This window comes from Culex pipiens, chromosome 2 (assembly GCF_016801865.2).
Source record: "Culex pipiens pallens isolate TS chromosome 2, TS_CPP_V2, whole genome shotgun sequence".
Taxonomy (NCBI): Eukaryota; Metazoa; Arthropoda; class Insecta; order Diptera; family Culicidae; genus Culex; species Culex pipiens.
Genome location: NC_068938.1, coordinates 39,033,187 through 39,055,265, shown reverse-complemented (window position 1 = coordinate 39,055,265; position 22,079 = coordinate 39,033,187). Strand labels below are relative to the sequence as shown.

The following is a 22,079-nucleotide window of genomic DNA, read 5'->3' as shown; positions in this document are numbered from 1 at the left end:
AGTGTTCATGTGTTCAAGTGTTCAAGTGTTCAATTTTTCAAGTGTTCAAGTGTTCAATTGTTCAAGTGTTCAAGATTTCAAGATCTCAAGAGTGCTAGAGTTAAAGTTTTCACGAGTTCAAGAACTCAAGATTTTATGACTTCAAGAGTTCAAGTCGAGTTTAAGCGTTCAATAGCTCAAGAAACCCATTTTCAAGTCCACAATTTTAAGGTTAGAACGAAACTTCAATTCTTTAAAATTTTCCAAATGTCGTCTTCATTCCAGTGAAACCCTTCCTCATCCGGGGACCGCACGACTCCACCATCATCGAGGGCTCCTCGGTGACGTTCCAGTGCCGCGTCGGAGGTGACCCCATGCCCGACGTCCTGTGGCGACGGTCGGCCAACGGTGGCAACATGCCCCTGGACCGCGTCCACATCCTGGAGGATCGCAGCCTGCGCCTGGAGAACGTCATCCCGGACGACGAGGGAGAGTACAGCTGCGAGGCGGACAACGCCGTGGGGGCAATCTCCGCCACCGGAACGTTGACCGTGCACTGTAAGTCTACTCTTCAGAAGAATTTTTGAATTTTTTAAACTTAAAATTTGGTTTTCAGCTCATCCCTACCTGGTGATCCGACCGGTGCCGCAGGTCATTGAGGGAATTCGCGATGCTTCATTTGAGTGCAAGTCCGAAGGACGTCCCAAACCAACTACGTTCTGGTCGATCGAGGGTAATCGCACCTTGATCTTCCCGGGGACCAAGTTCGATCGCTTTGAGACGTCCAATACCCAGGAGGGTTTGACCGTGCTCACGATCCTTCAAACCACCAAAGCGGACAACGGCTTGGTGGTGATCTGTAGTGCGGTTAACTCCGTAGGATCGATCAGCGTACGCGCACGACTGACCGTGGCGTCACAAGACGATCTACCACCGCCGATCATCATCTTAGGACCCACAAACCAAACGCTTCCAGTGAAGTCGGTGGTTGCCTTGCCCTGTCGAGCGGTTGGCAACCCAACTCCCATTATCTCGTGGTACTTGGACGGCAACCCCGTCATCAACTCCGAGCGGATCAACACCACCGACAACGGCACCCTGGTAATCCACGATCTAGACAAGAACACCGATCAAGGTCTGTACACTTGTGTGGCAAGCAGCCGTAGCGGTAAGGCAACCTGGAGTGCCTACCTCCGGCTAGAACCTCCAACCAACCCAAACATTAACTTCTTCCGTGCCCCTGAGGCCAGTGCCTTCCCGAGTGCCCCGGGGAAACCTCAGATCGTCAACGTAACCGACAACTCGATCAGCATTTCTTGGCTGCCGAGCATCAAATCGGGGGCCTCGGACATCAACGGCTACCTAATCGAGGTCTTCTCAACTGACATGGCTAAAGGATGGATCTCAATCCCGTACAAGATCTCCTCGACCAGCTACACCTTTTCACCCGTTACGTCGGACATCGCCTACACGTTCATCGTGCGAGCCGAGAACGATCAAGGCGTTGGCATCCCAAGCTTGATGTCCGATCCGGTGACCATCGGTCGAGACATCAACCACGGCGAAGACATCAACTTGAGCGAAGCTCAAGCTACGCTATCCTCCGGAAGCGTGGTCAACCTGCTGGAAGCAAACGCTTCGGACTCTACAAGCGTTCGTCTCGTTTGGGAGATCGTCAACGGGCAGTACGTCGAAGGGTTCTACATCTACTCGAAGAACGTCAACAGCAATGGGACGTACAAGACGCTGACCGTGCTGCACGGTGGCGGAGCGTCTGCTTGTACGATCAACGGACTGGACAAGTACACCGAGTACGAGTTCTTCCTGGTGCCGTTCTACAAGACGATCGAGGGAAGGCCGTCCAACTCGAGGACGGCGAAGACCTTGGAGGATGGTAAGGTTTTCTAGGTTATGTTGAGTAATTGAGACTAATTGTGAGTTTTTAGTTCCCAGTGCAGCCCCGATCAACATGGAGGCAGTCCTGCTAAACACTTCGGCCGTCTATCTCAAGTGGGAACCCCCAACCAATCACAGCTTGAACGGTAAGTCAGCCAAAAATCCACAAAATTCTATCTACCAATCTCCGCGTTCCGTTAAAACTACAGGCAAGCTCAAAAACTACCACATCATCATCCGCGGCTACGACGTGCACAACATGTCCAAGGTGCTGACGAACATGACCGTCGACGGGGACTCGCCGAAGCTGCTGCTGGCGAATCTGTCAGCCGGGGTGACCTACTCGGTGAGCATCGCGGCCAGCACCCGCGTCGGCATTGGGCCGTTTAGCGTGCCGTCGATTCTGCGGCTGGATCCGCACACGAAGCGGCTCGACCAGGGTTATACGCGGTGAGTAGAGATGATTCGAGGGTTTGTTGGAATTTTGAAATTAGAGTTTGGGATTGGGACCATTCAAAAAATTTTTTACTCCGCTGACTTTTTCTTTAAATTTTTCATATTGTTATCATCGGCATTATTTTTTTTTGTCAAGTAATGTTAAGTTTTAGGTATTTGGTATTTGGTATTTGGTATTTGGTATTTGGTATTTGGTATTTGGTATTTGGTATTTGGTATTTGGTATTTGGTATTTGGTATTTGGTATTTGGTATTTGGTATTTGGTATTTGGTATTTGGTATTTGGTATTTGGTATTTGGTATTTGGTATTTGGTATTTGGTATTTGGTATTTGGTATTTGGTATTTGGTATTTGGTATTTGGTATTTGGTATTTGGTATTTGGTATTTGGTATTTGGTATTTGGTATTTGGTATTTGGTATTTGGTATTTGGTATTTGGTATTTGGTATTTGGTATTTGGTATTTGGTATTTGGTATTTGGTATTTGGTATTTGGTATTTGGTATTTGGTATTTGGTATTTGGTATTTGGTATTTGGTATTTGGTATTTGGTATTTGGTATTTGGTATTTGGTATTTGGTATTTGGTATTTGGTATTTGGTATTTGGTATTTGGTATTTGGTATTTGGTATTTGGTATTTGGTATTTGGTATTTGGTATTTGGTATTTGGTATTTGGTATTTGGTATTTGGTATTTGGTATTTGGTATTTGGTATTTGGTATTTGGTATTTGGTATTTGGTATTTGGTATTTGGTATTTGGTATTTGGTATTTGGTATTTGGTATTTGGTATTTGGTATTTGGTATTTGGTATTTGGTATTTGGTATTTGGTATTTGGTATTTGGTATTTGGTATTTGGTATTTGGTATTTGGTATTTGGTATTTGGTATTTGGTATTTGGTACATTTTGTTTTGGTGTAGGTTTTGTTTATTTGTTTTTTTTTATTATGATTTTAGAAACTATACACTTTTGTGTATTCTTCTCTTCAAGGTGGATACTGGAAATGAAAAGTTTACACAATTTTAAATGTTTTTGAAAAGGCTTGCAGATTGTTTTTTATTGTTTTTTTTTAGTTGACTTCAATAAGGAATTTTCAAAGAGGAAGGCAAGAAGATTTAATAACAATTATGTTGATTTTTTTTAGCCTTTCGAAAACCAAAAACTAAACCTCTCTAAACAAGTCACTTCAGCAAATCTCATTTAATAAACTGCGTTCATTGAAAATAAAGCGTTCCTTACTCATTTCACTTTGTGTTCCTCCTCTCTCCTCCCCCCAAACAGGTATCCAATAAATCACGACTACTCGCACGATATCCTGACGCAAACGTGGTTCATTATCCTGCTCGGTTCCATCATCGCCATCATCGTGTTCCTGTTCGGGGCCACGGTGATCTTCCGGCGGATACAGTTTATGAAGCACAGCTCGCTGAACAGCATGCACGGTAAGTACCGACCGTTGAATAAATTGCAATTGCGATGTGCACGGTGTGTCAAAAGGGGAATTTTTCGAAAAAGATAAAATTAAACACTACCGTTTCAGGACAGACCAAAAAGCACAATAAAAGTTGCGCTTTTTCAAACCTCCAGCAAAAGCTTCTCCATTACTCACAGAAAACCCGGGCACAAAATCAAAACTCCCCTCTCCAAATGACACATGTGATGTTGGTTTTCCACTCTATCCTCTCCTCCTTCAAAGACACTCACATTGGCGTGCAAACGCCAGTTGGAAACAAAACGAGCAACACCGGGAAAATTGAATTTCGCTTCCCTGTTTTCATTCAATTTAAACATTGTTTTCTTTTCTTGTGTTTCAATAATTGTGTGTGCTTTTCCATCCTGACGTATCTTTTTTTCCCCCCGACTGTCAAGAGTTTTAAAACATTTCGTCACTCATGCACTCGAGTAGCGTGTGTGGAAACAGCAGGAGAAAGTTGAGAAAAGGAAGAAAAGCTCTTCAACTTTTTGTTCTTCAAGTGCTTTTCCAACACAGGATTCGGGAATGTTCCGAATGCGATCCGTCAGCAGGGAATGTGATTATTTAATTTTACTTTTGCGAGCTTTTTTCCGCCTGGCTTTGACAAACTTGCAATGCACGATGTATTTGTTGGAGGAAGATTCGGAAGGGTTGTAAATGTGTTCCTTTGTTTGAATTTAATTTAAATTCTAGGTGGAGTGCCATTGTGGAGAATCAGATTAAATGAAGTGGTTATGTAATCTGTTACAACAATGCACCAAGCAAAAGGAAGAAAAAGTGATACTGAAATGTAGACCAAAAAAGGATTCATTTTGTAAAGTGGATTTTTGAGAATTTCACCCCCGCAGAGAGAATAACATCTCAATAATTAAATGAAAGTTTGCTGTTTTTGAGATGGACAAATTAGTCGTTAAAACAATAGAGCCCAATAATTGAAATTTGATTTCAATTTTTAACCCTCTACAACCCAACCCTGCCTTTAGACGGGCTTCAATCTGAAAATTCGCCAAAAATCCATTTATCAGCCAATTTTTGATCTTTATAAAGCATTGGAAAAGCGAACTCTTCAAATTTTAGAAAATTTATGGGTTTGGAAGTTTAACTAGTTTTATGTGACTTTGCCAATGTTTTTAGAAACGTCATTTTTAGGGTTCAACTTTGGCTGTGTTTTTTACTAACATTTCCTATATTTTAAGTAAAAAGAAGTATGCAGTATTTATTCTAGTGTCCCAGACTATGCTTCTACCCTTTTTTACAATTTAAATGATAATGGTGCCATTTTATAGCAGAAATGTGAAAACACTGAAAAAGTGACTTTAAAACATGAAAAAATTAGAAAGGCGAAATGTAATGATAGGAGAATGGTAGAATAGGCCAAATACTACCAAAAACAAACATTAACTAAACACGATAAATGCAAATTAAAATACTAAAAATGAAACAAGGAAACATAAAACAAGAGTCGCTCAAAGTGACCTTCTGAACAAGTGAAAAATAAAAAAATGTGGGCAGTAAAGGGTTAATCATAAAATCCAAATAAAACGTACGATATTTGAAAAAAAAATTATCAGTCTCTCAAACGACTCTCAGTTTTTAAAATTACTATTTTTTTAAGCGTTTTTTTTTTTAACACAGTGAACCGGGAGGACATTGATAGGATTTAAATTTATTTTTCAGAATATCATTCAACCGATAAGACTTTTTGAATATTTGCGTTTTTTTTTTCTTCAAAAAAATACATGACAGTCATGACAGATTTTGTGTTGAAAAAATGTGTGATTTTTTATAAGTTTCTGTTCAATATCACATTTTTACACACTTTTTAGGCACACTTCCAAAACTCAACTTTTTTTTCTTTCGTTTAATCGGTATTTGAAACGCTAAATAATATTATTTTGAGATTCCGAGGTGAGAGACTATCAATCTCTGTTTTTCTTCAACATTTCAGCCTCAAAGTGAATAAATTGAATTAATTAATTACGTCAACTTGACGTATTTTGATAATCAGTTTTGTTTTTCTTAATTCTTCATTTGAAAAATGGCCAGTTTAATATGTAGTTCACTTTTTTTTATATGATTTAAAGATTTGTAAATTTAAAGTTTAAAAATTGTTAAAAAATCGGGTGGAATTAATTTTTTCATATAAACATAAATTTTTATTGACACTTAATACAATTTTGTAGCATGATTAAAAAATATCCAAATTTGCCGATTAGATTGTTTTACTAAAAGAGCCTATAGCTCTAAAAATATGTTTGATTTCTGTTTCAACAACACTTCCAAAATTTATTCTAGAAACTAATTTTTGCTGTTCCTAGGGTGAAATTGTTTAAAGAATCCTTTAATGTAGTCCGTTTTCCTATTCGAACTTATTCATCGTTATTTACCATTTTTCTATGATTATAGCTATGAAATTTTTCAAAATTTGTTGAAATTGCTTCACTTCACATTTCTTTGCCAAGTTCAGTACTGTTCCATACCATTCTGTTTGTAATTAATTCGTATCTTTCATTTGCCAATCAATGTCACCCCGGTTTAAGGAATTTGATAGTTTCAAAAAAAAAATAGGGTTTATTGCTAAAAATATGAATTTTCAACAAAAAACTGGTGCAGTCAAAACAGTTAAGATAACATTGTATAATGTTTATTCATGTATTTGGAGTCCTTCTCCTGGAAAAGCAGAATTTGCATGTGACGATCGATAGATGCACAACGAGATTATTTTTAGTGATTTTGCAAAACATAAGTTTCATTGAATAGCTTTAAAAACTAAATTTTAAAAACACAATTTAAGTGCCTTTTTTTAGAGGACCATGTCTTACAATTCAATCTTAAGCTTGAAATAAGGCTTCTAAGTATTTCGATTGTTAATTTGTTAAATTTCAGACAAGAATATTTTGGTGAGGCACCCCTTATTTTGACCCCTTCTCACCCCAAAATTTCCGAAAGCATCACTTCCACTCCCAGCTAGCACACCAACTAATTAATATTCATACCTCCCCCAAACGTGGCTGAAATAGAGTTTCCCTGACAGTAAGTGTAGAAATAAAACCGTCAAAACAGGTTTACGAATGCTGTTTCCCTCCCGCTAACCCAAGTTCTACACCCCGTTAGTCCGGTGTAGTCCATTTCCGGCCAAGTGCGCGCAGCATAAATTCTACGGAGGCCATCATAAATCCTCCTCCCCCCTGGGCGTCGAGGCCACTCAACTCCTCTGGTCAAGGGTGGACATTTGAAGCGAAATAAAGCGCTTTTCCCTCTTTCGCGCTGTCCCCAAAGTTCTTTCCTGCTAAAAAGCGCCCATAAAAGGAAGCACAAAAGACCGGGCATAACTTTTTGAAAGAGAGTGGGACAACAACAAAAAGAAAATGTACAAATAGCGAAAATATGAAAAAAGCTCCGCGGGAAAACAAGGGTTGAGCATGTTTATGTGCGAGAGTGTGTGCTGCGACTTGGGTAATATCATAATTTTAATCCTCGTACATATTCTGGTTGTGCTGAGTCAAAAAAAAGTGGTGCTCGCCGAGCACTTTTCAGCGCTAACACAAAACACTAACGTGAAATATACGTTTATGAAAATGATGTGAAAACTGACGGGGTTTTTCATTGCCCCCACTTTTTTTTCTCTCGTGTGAGGATGGAAAATCTGACGGTTTGAGTGGATTTTGGAGCGCGCTCGTTTCGCAGCTTAAGGGCGGAGAGAGAGGGCCCCGCCGGGTAAAGTGCAGAAGAAACATTTGGACGTACATGAATGTTTGCTTGTTTGCTATTTTTCTGAAGTGTCAAGACAGATGCAGTACGGCACAGCGTGTAGCTTCCACTTGCTGGGACATTCGTTTGAAATAACGAGCATTTTTAAATTTTTATGTATGCTTTCATGTTCATGATGTTTATGGTTCATAGACTGAATTTACAAATTTGAAACATTAAATTACTAAAATTTATTGGAACTGAGACATCTTTTCATGGTGCTTCTAGTTGCAAATGTTCTTGTAGAATGTTTAATTTTATCAAATCTGGTTAAGTACAAACAAAGTGAATAAAGAAAAAATGTACACAAAAGTGGGAAAATTATCGGAAAATAAATCAGAATAGTTTTCGAAAGCTCGTATAAACTATCACAATAAAAATTAAAAAATATCTTTTGATATAATTTGAAACTTGAACTAGTGCTTTTGTGCATAAAATTTTGAGTTGAAACCGTTTTAACAAGTCATTCGGCTTTCTTGATTTGGCGCTCCAGAACATTGCCTGGACATATGAGTAAATAAATATTAGGGAAATTTGCATTCCCAAATATGTAGCAGGAAAATCTATTTTTTATATAACAAAAGTATATAAACTGTAGTACTATTAAAAAACAAGGCACATCATTATTATTGAACCGACGGCCTATTTTTTACTTATTTTAACAGAAAATACAATTTTTATTTCATATTTAGAACATTATCTTCAAGTACAGAACAAGTAGTTTCGAAAATATTTCCAAGCGTTTTTGAACAACTGCAAAAAGCTTAAAATTTTTTAATTGAGTTGCTTGAGTAAATTGGCCAAATATGTTCATTAAAAATATTATGGAAGCAAAAATTTAAACATTTAGATATCCAAAAAGTGTCCACGTGGATTATGGGTGGTCCTTTTGCATAATGATCAGTTTGTCTAGAAATATCGCTGTTTTTTTTAATTAATAATAATAATAAATCTTCAAAACACGCGCCATTGGCAGGAACTCAATGTGAAATTTCGAATAATTTGCACCACTTGTTGGTGTAGAGTATTCAAAATCTCACAAAGTATCATACAGTCGACTCTCTGGTTGTCAATATCCAAGGGACCGTCGAGGAAGAGAAGCATCAGTTTACAGAACGATGCAAAATGAAGACTCGATTGAAGTTTATTTTTTCCTGATAACCAGCTATGGGGAGAATCATGGCAACGTCCAGCAAACAAAAACAAACAAATGTCAAACACCCTTCAAAGATTCGTTTCTCAACGAAAAATGTCTATGCAAGCCATGAGAAAGTGAAAATATTGACAACCGGAAGAGTTTTCTAAAGCAAAAAGAATCCAAGGGACCGTCGAGGAAGAGATCCTTCAAGCAAGAGAAAATATCGAGGAATGAAGAGAATCAAAGTATGCAGTTTGAAGGGACTGAAGAATTCATCGGTACATGGAGCAATATTGATATCGAGAAGATCAACAGCCAGAGCGTCGACTGTATTATCCGGTAAAAAAAAAAAATAAAAAACCACGCAAATAAATTTTCCTACAGGCTTTTCCGACTTTCCTAAAAGTGCATTTCCTGGAACGGTAGTTTTTTTTTTGCTGAAACAACACATCAACGTAGGGACTAACCATCGATGATTGAAATGTTTACGCTCGCAATAAACGTCATACAAAAAAAATCTAACGTTTTTTTGCATTTCCCTCCCTTTAAACAGGAAATCACGCCATCGGAACGGTCCGCAAATTTCCGACGCTTCCGCTGAATCCGAACGGCGTCTGGATCGACCCCGGCGGTGGCGTTTGGCGTCAGGCGTCCGAAATCACCAAGGAAGCCATCACGGACTACGCGGCGGTGTCGAACGCACCCACGCTGCCGCTGCCGGATTATGAGAGGTACGTTTTCATGTTTGATGGTTTTAACTTTGGTTTTATTTACCTGAATTATATTTTTTTTCTTTTCATTCTGAAATCGTAGATTTTTTATTTTAACAAGAAATCGCGATAACCAATAAATTTTCAGCAATATTTTTTTTCTCTTTCACTTTACCATTTTTTTTTGTAGATGCCTTAAAAGAACATATTTTTTTAAATATTTTCTTTGAATTTAAATGAAATTATCTCCAAAATGCAAACTAGTATGTCTTGACAAAACTTTTGGATTTCCAAATTAAATAAATTTGATAGTATTTATTGTTACTAGACCAGATTATCGAAGAAATAAACAAAAATCAAAGAAGCATGTTATGAAAATTCAAAACAATTATGCAGAAAAAGACTAGAAAAAGACTAGAAAAAGACTTGAAAAAGACTAGAAAAAGACTAGAAAAAGACTAGAAAACGACTAGCAAAGACTAGAAAAAGACTAAAAAACGACTAGAAAAAGACTAGAAAAAGACCAGAAAACGACTAGAAAAAGAGCAACAGGTTTTTGCGAGTGTTTTCCTGTTCCGTTTCGATATTTCATCCAACTTTATTTCCATCCATTGAGATAAATGTATTAGTCACAGCTGTAAGGATCGCCCAAAACTCTGTACTGCACTTACAAAAACTATTGTTAACCAACAACTAAAGAAATAAACAGAATTGAATTGAAAAAAAAAGACTAGAAAAAGACTAGAAAAAGACAAGAAAAAGACAAGAAAAAGACTAGAAAAAGACTAGAAAACGACTAGAAAAAGACTAGAAAAAGACTAGAAAAATACTAAAAAAAAAGGCTGAAAAAAGACTAGAAAAACCTAGATTTTGAAAACATTGACATCGAAATTGAGAAAAATGTTGACGATTTCGGAAACATTTCAATGTTTACGAATTTGAAAACTTAGAGTTACAAGATTTCTATCCGTGCAAGCAAAACACTTTTTTGCAGAAATAATTCAGTCATGAAGTTTTGAAACTAATTTTGATATATAAATTAAATTAGACTCCTAAAAAAATGCTTGAATTTTCAAACAAAAGACGAAAAAAAATAATTGTTATTATTCCTTATCCCAACTCTGAATAATCTATAAATAAGCAAACAACATTCCGTAACTTAGTGTCCCATCAATTTATCGCCCGCTCACAATGGCCCCATAATCCTCGTGTGCAATTTAGCTTGACATATGGTCAATTTGCCAGAATAGATTATTACACCACCTACAAAGACGAAGACAACGACGATTGTCTTCATCAGCCAACACTGGGAGATAAACTTGGGAAGCAATTTACTCCAGCAGCCACCATTACACACCACAAGCGCTACAGAAACCGACAGGAAGTTGCGTTTGCGAAAAGCCGTCCTAATTACAAGGATAAGCTCGGTTCTGGTCGAGTGCCCTCGGACGTTTGTCCTGCGAATCTTAAACACAATCCCGAGGAGGACAATCAGAGGCATCCAGAGGAAATGAAGACGCGTGAATGAGCGTGTTGTGTGTGTAGCTGAAACTTCACGCAACCAACGAGGTAGAAGAAAAGCTGTGCGAAAAGCTCGTCAGCAAACAACATCAAAACCAGGGGCGGAACGTGACAAAAGCTCTTACAAGCTCTTTCGCTCACAACGGGGACACAATGCCGTAAAGTTAAGCTGCGATGCAATCAGTGACAAAGTTCCCTCACCCCCCTTCGGGAAGTCAAGTGGTTGCGACTCATTAGGGGCTCGTCGTCGTGATTTTAACGTTTGTTGTCCTTCCCCCACTTCTCTCAGGGCGCCAGTTGTAGTGGTGGCTACTGTCACGAACTGCATTACGTGACACGGTGAACGCACGCTGGCGGTGTGGGGCGATCTGATTGCTGTCAGGGGTTTGTCAGGGGCTGGGTCAGGCAATGTAACAGCAGAAGCAATTGTGATGGTGTTGTAAAGGGTACAATAAAACATGCGAAACGTGAAGTCACACAATTGAGGTTGTTGAATGTGAGGACTGAAGTAAGGGTGGTGCCGAGAGTTGGAAATAACTCCAATTTAAGTGTAAACATCAACCGAAAAAGTTGTAATATTCTTCTTTCTAAATTAAGAGCGAGTTTTTCACCAATGTGTAATAGGTCGTATCGAGGTGCTCCGATTTGGATAAAACTTTCAGCGTTTGTCCCGCCCGTGTTGATCAATCGGACCGCGCACTGGACTCACAATCCAGAGGTCGCCGGTTTGAATCCCGCGGCGGGCGCTCTAAAATTCTTTGTGTAAATATGGGTATTCGGCGCCGTCGCTCCGTGCCATACTTTCATACACTTAGGAGCCCAGGGCGGCGAAGTCCTTGCAGATAAAAAGGAAGACACTAGTGGTTGGTACTAGCAATGGTGGCCGACGAATCTATGACATTTCCCCGAAACCCATATTACCGAAGGGACATTTCCCCAAATGCCACTTCCCCGAAAAGACACTTCCCCTAATAGTCATTTCCCTGAATGCCATTTCCCCGAACGTGGTCAAGCGGAAATGCCCGGTGCCCCGGAGCGCGCCCGCTTCTGGGCACCGGGCATTTCCGCTTGACCGCGTTCAGGGAAATAGCATTTTAATAGAAAAAAATTGATGACATTTTTTATCACATCAAACAACATATTTAATGGTTCGCCTTGAATGATCAACTTTCTTTTTGGCTTCATTCAGAACAGACGTAGCATTTTAGGGGGGATTCAATACAAATTCAAATACAATGAATATTGTTACAGACTTTTTTTATACATATATTCTCAAAACAAATACTTTTTTTTCTTATAGACATGATAATAATAATGCAATAGAAGTTTTTTTATTTTTTATTATTCAAAAAACATTCCCTGCGATTTTCGTAGTTCAAAAAACATTCCCTGCGATTTTCGTAGTACAGAACCCCGTACACACTGATCATTTTATTCACATTGCTGGTTTGGGATTTGGCGAAAAGTATAATCAACAAAAACTTTAAATAAAATTTGTACCAGCCTTATGTACCTATTTGTCCGATTTTTGGGTTCTTTGACAAAATTCGAAAAAAGACAAATTTCCTTGCAAATTTCTCAAAAACAACATCTAATTATGCGGTTGAATACAAATGTTAATTGAACAAAAAAAATCTAGTACAGTCCAGACTTGATTATCCGAAGGCTTCGGAAAAAATTCACTTCGGATTATCAAAACTTCGGATAATCGGATAACGAAAAATTTTTTTTTGTTGATGCCTTATTTTTTATTATCGAGCGTATGTCCCCTAAACGACGTTAAAGTGAACTTTTAAATCCAAGGCCAATATGGCGGTGTTGAAATATTGAAAAAAAAGCATTTTATTATTTAATAGGCAATCAACTATTCAAATTTGACTAAAATGGGGTTGCAGTACTCAAATTTGATGTTTAAAACAAGAAAAAGAAAAAAAACGAAAACAAAATTTTGTTCTTGATTCGATTATTCGAAGTCCCATACAAACCTTCGGATAATCGAACTTCGGATAATCGAAACTTCGGATAATCGAGGCTTCAGATAATCGAGTCTGGACTGTAATTGGGTCCTAAAATTAAGCTTAAATTTGTGATATTATTGTTCACAACGATAAGGCTTATTTTTCTAAGTACAATGACCCTTTGAACGACCGCAAAGGATTTAAAATGGATTTTCAATTCGATTTTTTTAAATTTACTTCACGGCCCTTCTTGGCAGAAAAGCTTCTACTTGACAGCTCGTTCCAAGGGGACCATAGTTGATCCATCAAAAAAATGTTGTCTTGTCAATAACTTTTTATTTGCATAAAAATGAAAAAAAAAAAAATGTTATCAGAAATAGTTTTTAATCATGTTTCTTACCGTTGTTTATAAAAATTGACAAAGGGCTTTACTACCCAATTTACAACATTTTATCAACAGCATACCCGAAAAAGCTGTTTGTTCGATAAAATTGAGAAAGAAAATAACTGTTGGTCATGGAAAAAGGCATACGCGAAAATGATGATTAGGGGATATGAAAATTTAAATTTAAATAAACGGCAATTGGCGTAAGTGTCACTTCGGGGAAATGGCATTCGGGGAAATGGCCGATTAGGGGAAATGGCATTCGGGGATATAGCCGATTAGGGGAAATGATATTCGGGGAAATGGCACTCGGGGATGTGGCTGATTAGGGGAAGTGTTATTCGGGGATGTGGCCAATTAGGGGAATAATTTTCGGGGAAATGGCATTCGGGGAAATGTCATTCGGGGAAATGAGCTAGACCCGTGGCCGACAGCTATAAAGTCAACTTCGTTTTTTTCAGCGTTTTTTTTGTCTATACATGATATGAACTCATGCCAAATATGAGCCCTCTACGACAAAGGGAAGTGGGGTAAAACGGGTTTTGAAGTTTGAGGTCCAAAAAACATAAAAAAAATCGTAAAATTGCTCGCATTTCCGTAAAACTTCATCAATTCCAACTCTTTTAGATGCATTCGAAAGGTCTTTTGAAGCACTTCAAAATGTGCCATAGACATCCAGGATTGGTTTGACTTTTTCTCATAGCTTTTGCAAATTACTGTTAAAAATTGATTTTTTTAAAACCTTAATATCTTTTTGCAACAGCCTCACTATCACTATCTTGAATCAGTTTAGCTATAAAAATATATAAATACAAATCAATTTAGTGAGAACTCATATAAGTTTGAAACAGTTTTTGTTAAACTGTTAATAAAAATTTTGATTAATCAATTGATGTGATTTGACTGTGCATTTTTTGATAAAATTTGAATAGAAATGATTTGGAATTATATAACATGTTTTAATAAGAATAACTAAAAATGCAGGTTTAAGGAACTCTCTCCAAAAATACCAAAATTATTTATTAAAACTGGGTTTTTTTCTTGAAGGCGTCTAAAAGTTTTTTTTTTCAAAACGGAACGCCGAAAAGCTAGTTTTTTTCAACATTTTACTTTTAAAAACCGCTGTATCTTCACAAAGATCGAGCTTAGGACCACGGTCATAATGGAGACTTTTATGTAAAATTACCTGTAAAATCGATTCCCGCGTTCCCTTTTTTTGTTTTGTTTAGATCACTGTGAAAAAAAGTTTTAATAAATATTTTATTTCTATTTTTTATTAGAGTTTCTCAATCCTGCAATCCCATCTCCAGATAAAGGTGGACAAAATTGCATCCAAATAAAAAATAAAATAAAAATAAAGACTGATATTTCTGCAATATAAAAAAATCATAGGGTCTAAAACAAATTAAACTCAATTTAATTAATTTGCAATTATTTTTATAGAAAAGTAAAAAAAAAAATACATTTTTTATTTTTAATATTGAAAACTGAACCAATAGCCTTTGCGATATCCTCAGGTGACGCTGAGAAGATCTCATTTTTCATAAAAAAAATATTTATAAATTTACTGTATCTTAGCAACCAATTGCTTGATCCACTTAGTCTCAATAGGAAAATTGTAGTTAATTACCGTCATCAGGGGTGACATTGGGTCTAGAGGGTGAGATTGGGCATTTTTGACTCAATCTCACCCCCCAGACCCAATGTCACCCCTGATGACGGTATATCAGTTTTGAGGGGGTGTTTCTGCATGGAATATTTTTAAATTGAAAAAAAAAATAGTTTTTCCAAATAAAATTCAAACAAATGCCCAAAGCTTGCTCTTCATAAAAAAATTAAAAAAAGCATTTCTGGAAAATTACTGCAGCAATGTTTTAGTGATAGTTTTCGATAACATATAAAAAAATTGTCAGCTTTTAAAAAATATTCATATTTAAAGCAAAAACAATGACTTTGGCGAACACTAGCATTACTTGGCAGTATTCAATGTAACAAAATAATATTATAACATATAGGAATTTCCAAATACCGTAAAACGGGGTGACTTTGATAGTCGGGGTGACTTTGATAGGTTTGCGATTTTTCCGCAAAAATAATAGTACAATTGAAATACTTATTTTAAACTTCTCAAAGTGTCATTATTTTAAACTTCTCAAAGTGTCATGATTTTCTCAATGAACATGATTTTGAATCGAAATACGGAATGCATTTTCGGATTCTTTGGACAATTTTCCACTAGGAGAAGGTTAAATAAGTTTGTAAATAATAAATAATATTTGTTTTTAAAACACAGTTAAAAAATTCTCCAAATTTATAGGCATTTTCAGTTGAACAAACTTCATGTAAAATGTGAAAACTTGTGATACGTGCTTTGAATTCAGAATAAAATGCATTATAAATGGATAATATTATAAACAAAACTAGTTTTAACAAATTTCAGGCGAAATTCCGCCTTTTTCACAATTTTACCTAAAATTTATATGTATTTTGTTAAAAAGCTTATAAACTTAGTTAACTAAATATAAACATTGATTTTTTCTTAAAAACTATACCAGCTACTTTAGTGATGTTACATTTAACGTACAAATAAAGTTTGAACATCTTAAATATGATTTTAACAAGAAAAACTATGACAATCAAAGTCACCCCGGAATTCAAACTAAGAATTTTTAACGTTACTTTTTTTCTAAACACTATTGAAAAAACTTTTTTTCCAAAATAGTGCATAGACAGGAACAGCACATGTTTAAAATATAATAATCTTGAGAAAAACCTTACCTGTTGAAAAAACTTTCAAAAACAAATTGAAATCCTATCAAAGTCACCCCGGTTTACGGTAATTAAAGAAATTTTAAAGAACTTTTTACCCCTAAAAGATTTGAAAGTCACACAAAATATTCTATAGTTGAAAATTTCATAAAATTTCATTTTTTTTATGCAGAAAATCTTTTGTTTCAAAGCATTGTTTTGAAAATGATGATTGAATGATTTTTTATTTATTCGTCATTTTTTTGCCACTGTTCTTTGAATGATATAAATTTTCAAAAGTTTATGCCACAACCCCACATTTTCTCACCCTGAGCCAATTCTCACTCTTGGGACCAAACTCCTCTTTCTCCTTCTACCCGCCACCCATTCAAACCCGTCACGCTGACCAGCTACCCGTCACTCACTCCTCCCTCCTTAGCAAGTCTCTCGATCCAGTACTAAATGTGAAACATAAAAATTAATTGCCACTCTACACACATACGAAATTAACACTTTTGTCTGAGGCCCCTCCCCGCAACCCAAGCTGCCACCACACCCCCCTCGAAGATTTTTATTTTATTCCCCAAACGAGTTTGAGCCGCACACACACGTGTAATTTGTACTGCTTGTTCCCAGACGTTTCCGGATATCCGCCCCCCATCATTTTCCTTGGAAGCCCGAACATTCCGACACCGCGCCAAATGGTCAAATAAAAAGCTAATTAAATTTTATGGCTTTATTTCTATATGACGGCGGAGAACAGCTTCGGCGTAGAAAATTAATACGTTACAAGTTGTGGCGCTTCGCCAGACGGTGATGAAGGTGTCGCTAACCTCCCGGGAACGGGATTTATTTTGAAGAGCTTCGATAATGTCCTCTGCGCCAGACGGCAATTAGTTTGCTCCAAGGTTGGAGCAGGGTTTCAATTTCGTTTTAAGTGACGGCGATTAAACTTTGGTGCGACACCTTCTCACCTTTTTGGGCGATGAAATTTGACATTTTTGCGCTTTCATGGTGAAAGAATTTTGGAAGCTTAAACGAATTCCAAACCAGCTCATTAAATTTGAAATAACAACTGTAAAATCATTAGGCAAACCAGCCTTTAAGTAGGTCACCAGAAACCACACACAGTTAGCAAAAGTTTCTCTTGTGATGTGATAGAATAATGGAATTCCAGAAAATTTCTAGTGGTCTACTTTGGCAAACACAAATTGAAACTTTCTCCATCGCTCGAGGACCATGGGTTTGAACAGACGATTTTTGTTTGTTAAAATGGTAAGGAATTACAAAAGCCTCTTTAGAAATGTTTAGAGTTCCAAAAAAATGTAACAGAACAACAGAACATCAGAACAACAGAACAACAGAACAACAGAACAACAGAACAACAGAACAACAGAACAACAGAACAACAGAACAACAGAACAACAGAACAACAGAACAACAGAACAACAGAACAACAGAACAACAGAACAACAGAACAACAGAACAACAGAACAACAGAACAACAGAACAACAAAACAACAAAACAACAAAACAACAGAACAACAGAACAACAGAACAACAGAACAACAGAACAACAGAACAACAGAACAACAGAACAACAGAACAACAGAACAACACACAATAACAATAACGAAACAAATTCAAACGCAGTTCCGCATTGGTTCCGCTGCCTCGGCAAGCCCTCCGCCCTCTGATGATGGTGAAAATTGTGCAGCTGAACTTTCCCAACCATTATGGGGTGGTTGTTTGAGGTCGCGGGAAATGGAGCAGCAGCAGCGGAATTGTGGCGAAAAGCTTCCCTTCTAATGCTTGCTAATGATGTTTTGCTCTCCCAGTTTCTGCTGGGTGGTGGTTGGAAAATTTCCGTGTGGGAAAACTTTTATCGTTGACAATGCCGTTTGTACTCCGCACTATGATATGGTGCTGGTTGAGGCTCAGCGATGCAAAGAGGTTTTCGCAATGGAATTGTGGTTTTTCGGAGGACGGGGTGAAGGTGGGAGCTTTCATTAAATGTAAAATGACAAATAATGAGCTTAGAAATGTTGAGGTTTGACCCAGTTCGGGAGTTTTGTGTGTTGTTTCAACCCTGAATCAACATTTGGGTGAATTGGTTTGTTTTGAGTTTTTTAAGGCCATGAGCCTGGTCGCAATTTGGTTATTGTGTTATAGATTCATACGAATGATACATTTTTGAAAATATTCCCCACCTCAATTGATGGGCAACTACAATGTCATAAACCATTCAAAACTAAATATTGATTGAGCACTCCAATCCTTTGATGGGTGACGACCCCCGTCCCACCCCATGATCCACTGTAAGCAGATTACCAGTCCATAAATTTGACACTCTCCGGTCCGGATTACGCGATGCACCTCGCTCCCATGGTGAGGTTTTGATGTCCTCATTTTACTATGTAGTCCCAGCAGCAGCAGCTGCAAAAGTCCATCAAAAAAGTAACCAACCGGGCGGACGATGGCCACGTCAAGCGAACATGCCACATTTGTCCGATTTTATGTTGATGTTGCGAGCTACACATCCTCCTCCGGATCCGGTTCTTCGACGGACCATCAGCGTGGAAGGGCGGGGAGAGCATAATTTATGTTCATCCCCTTTGAACGGTCCGCCAGCACAAGTGGACGTGGCTCAGCTCGGCGGTGTTGTAATGTTTTTATCGTCCACGAGTCATTTGTAGTTTTGTGCCCCGGATCGATCCGGATGAGCGTTTTTGTGGCGAAATCCAGAGGAGTTGTGTGTGCGCTCCGCGCTCACACCATAAATCTTTAACGACGTTGAAACTGTGTTGTTGCCGATTATACCGGAGGTTTGCTGCCGTTGTGGAGGCTAGGAGGTTGTGAAATGCCCGAACAGGACCGGGGACAAGTGACGAGCAAATGATCGCAATCGAGAACGGGGTTTTCCGGGAAGTGTTTTTTACGAGGATCATTGAGGATTTATGGCATTCATTTTATGGGATAATCGCAAATTTAACATAAAAGAGACAACTACAATTTTTAACATTTTGTCAGTTATTTTGGAAAGAATAAGGCCATTGTACATATATTTTTAAAGTGTCTAAAATAGTCTTTTAACCTTCCTACGGTATTGGGGTCCTTTTCGGCCTTTTTGAAAATTAAATTTGCCATAGCTTTTGCAAATACATGCTAGGGCCTTGACATTTTCTGACATTAAATTTATAGCATAAATACACATTTCACAAAACAAATAATCCTCGGACGACCCCTAGGGGAGCGTCCATAACAAAAATTACTTCAAAGGTATTGGGGTCCTTTTCGACCCCAAACTTTAAATAATCGTCAAAAATCCAGTTTATATTAATGATATTAATATTTGTTGTCCAAGTACAGGTAAATACCTGTCGAATGCAACCCGGAGCATCCTGATTGGTTGAAATTTGCCGGAGATACAGGTCGTCAAAGTTGGGGTCTCAAAAAAGTCTTTTTTCGGTTGTAGCCGATTCCCGGTGGCCACAGTGACCAAATCTGGTTTTCCAGGTCGGTTTCGGAAAGGGGACGTTCTAAGCATTCATTTGCGACCAAAAGAACCGGAATCGGTCAAAAATAGGATTATTGAAGATTTTTCAAAGTTTGGGGTCGAAAAGGACCCCACTACCTTATGTGTGATTTTTTTTAAATACCAAGGGAAGGTTATTATTAGTCAGAAAAATCGAGATGAATAATTGAAAAAACATCTCATTTCCTATTTGCAAATAAAACTGTAATCAACTTAAAAAACAACAATTTGAGTTGAATACATAGCACGAGTATTGAAAAAACGAGTTTTGCAACGAGTTGCTGTTACAGAAAACACTAATTATTGGTATTTATCAGTTAGTCCGTTTGTTAAGTAAACTCCTACATCCAAATGATAAGTATAATGGACTTTTTAGCAATTTTGTTATTTTTAATTTCGTCACAACAGAACGTAAGGTTAAGAAAGTATATTCCATAAAGCTAAGCAATCAGTTAAAATTCCTTTTAAAAAAATATACCTGATTTTGAAATTTTGAAAATATTTTTTTTCTCAGAGATGAGCAATATTTCTCAATGGTTTTCAGTTTCCAAACAATCATCGATTTAAAATAATCCACAGCTCAGCTAGAAATTTCATCAGCTATGTATTTAAAAGATTCCGTTTCAAAGTACCTACAATTAAAAAAAACTTTTCTTAAAAAAAAGGTTTAGTGAAAAATTTACAAAAGTATTTTTCAATTGCAAATTTATTTTGACATTTAAAAAAATGATATTTGAAAAATCAAACGTTTTTGGAAACTTTTCAAAAAAACATAACTTGGTCGAAATAAAACGACTTTCATGCGCTTTTGATTAATTAAAAAAAAAATAACAAAAACCCGATAATACAAAAAACTTATTATTTTTCCGTGAGCACCTTTTTCTGAAATGTCCTAATAATAATCCAAATTTTGCTAAAGTTACCAAATCGATCAGAAAATCTCTTCAATTTTCAAACGTTTTCATAGATTTTTTTTATGGACAGTTCCCAAGTTTGTGTGGAGAAATTTATGGAGAAACCTATGATGCAAAATGGCTTATTTAGACACAAGCAATCAGTGGACAAAATTGCAGAAACAAATTACAATATTTGTTTTACTATTTTTTATGTTTGAAAATGATTCCAAATCCGCTCACTAAAATTTTTGCTTGAAATGATTCTTCGATTCTAAAGTATTTGAAAAAAAGAGCCTTCGATTTTATGTAACGAAAAAAACTTTGCAAAATATTTACAACTGCTTAAACAAAAGCTCCTGGAACTTTTCCATTACTAGGATTTTCGAAATTCAGGTTTTTTCTTATTTTGTGGTGCTTGTCCTGTATTCCAGAATTTAAATATATTTCTTCCTAATTCAAATATTTAATTTATAATAGAAAATTGGGGCACAGTTGGGGAAAATCTAAGAAAAAGGCACTTGAAAATATTTAAACTTTTTCTATTTTTATATTTTGGATAAAACATTTGCAATTTTCTTGGGACTTCTTGGGACTTACGATTATTTTAGATAAATAGCATGTTAATCAATTATAATGGTTATGTTTTACTATTAGCCCAGGATCTTTGATTCATGTGTGTTAAGAACTTACTTATTACAGCATGCAAATGTTTGCTACATAGCTGATATTTAAGACAAAAAACACTTAAATTCTACATTTCCTTGCTGTTTTACTCCAAAAAAAGCTGGAATTTTAGGGATCACATGAAAAAAAAAACGATTGAAAAATGTTTGACACAAAGAAACGATCATTTCAGTTAGTACTTAGGAAAAAGACTGAAGATACAAGTAGCCTACTAGTGATCATTTCTTTAACATTTTTGATTCCCGTTACTTCAAAATTGTGAAAATTAAACTTGAACTTCTAATTTTTAAGGATATTATTACCATTTTTAAATTTCCCGGGATCCCGTGTATCATGTTATACAAAAAAAAATTGATCAAATACGATAAAATTTCAAAACAAAATTAATCAAGACTAACATTTCAAAAGGGCCAAACATTCAATATCACGCCCTTTTGAAAAGCCTATAACATCCAATACTTTGTTCAAGAAATCAAGAGGAAATCCTGTATTTTTCGCGAAAACTTAACAAGTAGTCTTATGTGTGGGACAAACTTTCTTTGCGTTTTTGTCAGCTTGTTGTTTTTGCACATGGGACATTTATGCGAACATGGGCAGATTAGAAAATGAAGAGTAGTTTGGAAGAGACTTTTTTTTTAAATCAATTTTCACTATTTAAAAAAATCAAAAAACCGGATTTTTTCGTACAATATTTAACTTTGAATGGCTATATTTGAAAACAAAAAAAATAAACTGTTCGATTGAAAATTCGATTTTACATTTAAAAAATTAGGTCAAAAAATGTAAAGTACAAGATTTAATTTGCCGCTACAGCTTTGCCGACGACACCAAATCAATCAAAAAAATCCTTGGAAAGTTGCAGATTTACGAATATTTACGTTTCATTTTTGTATGAACAGCTGCCAAAATTGTATGGAGATTTGTATTTGTGAACCAATGACACAAAA

General features: G+C 36.7%; 1 protein-coding gene across 1 annotated transcript in view; it reads left to right on the top strand.

The window, feature by feature from the left end:
- The window catches only part of LOC120420028 (protein sax-3-like), a 248,509-nt gene that overhangs the window by 219,369 nt on the left and 7,061 nt on the right, over positions 1-22,079 (top strand). Inside the window, exons 5-10 of the mRNA XM_039582931.2 lie at positions 265-537; positions 596-1,873; positions 1,926-2,021; positions 2,085-2,325; positions 3,615-3,775; positions 9,249-9,426. Of these exons, the coding sequence (XP_039438865.1) occupies positions 265-537; positions 596-1,873; positions 1,926-2,021; positions 2,085-2,325; positions 3,615-3,775; positions 9,249-9,426 (2,227 nt within the window). The remainder of the gene's footprint in view (positions 1-264; positions 538-595; positions 1,874-1,925; positions 2,022-2,084; positions 2,326-3,614; positions 3,776-9,248; positions 9,427-22,079) is intronic.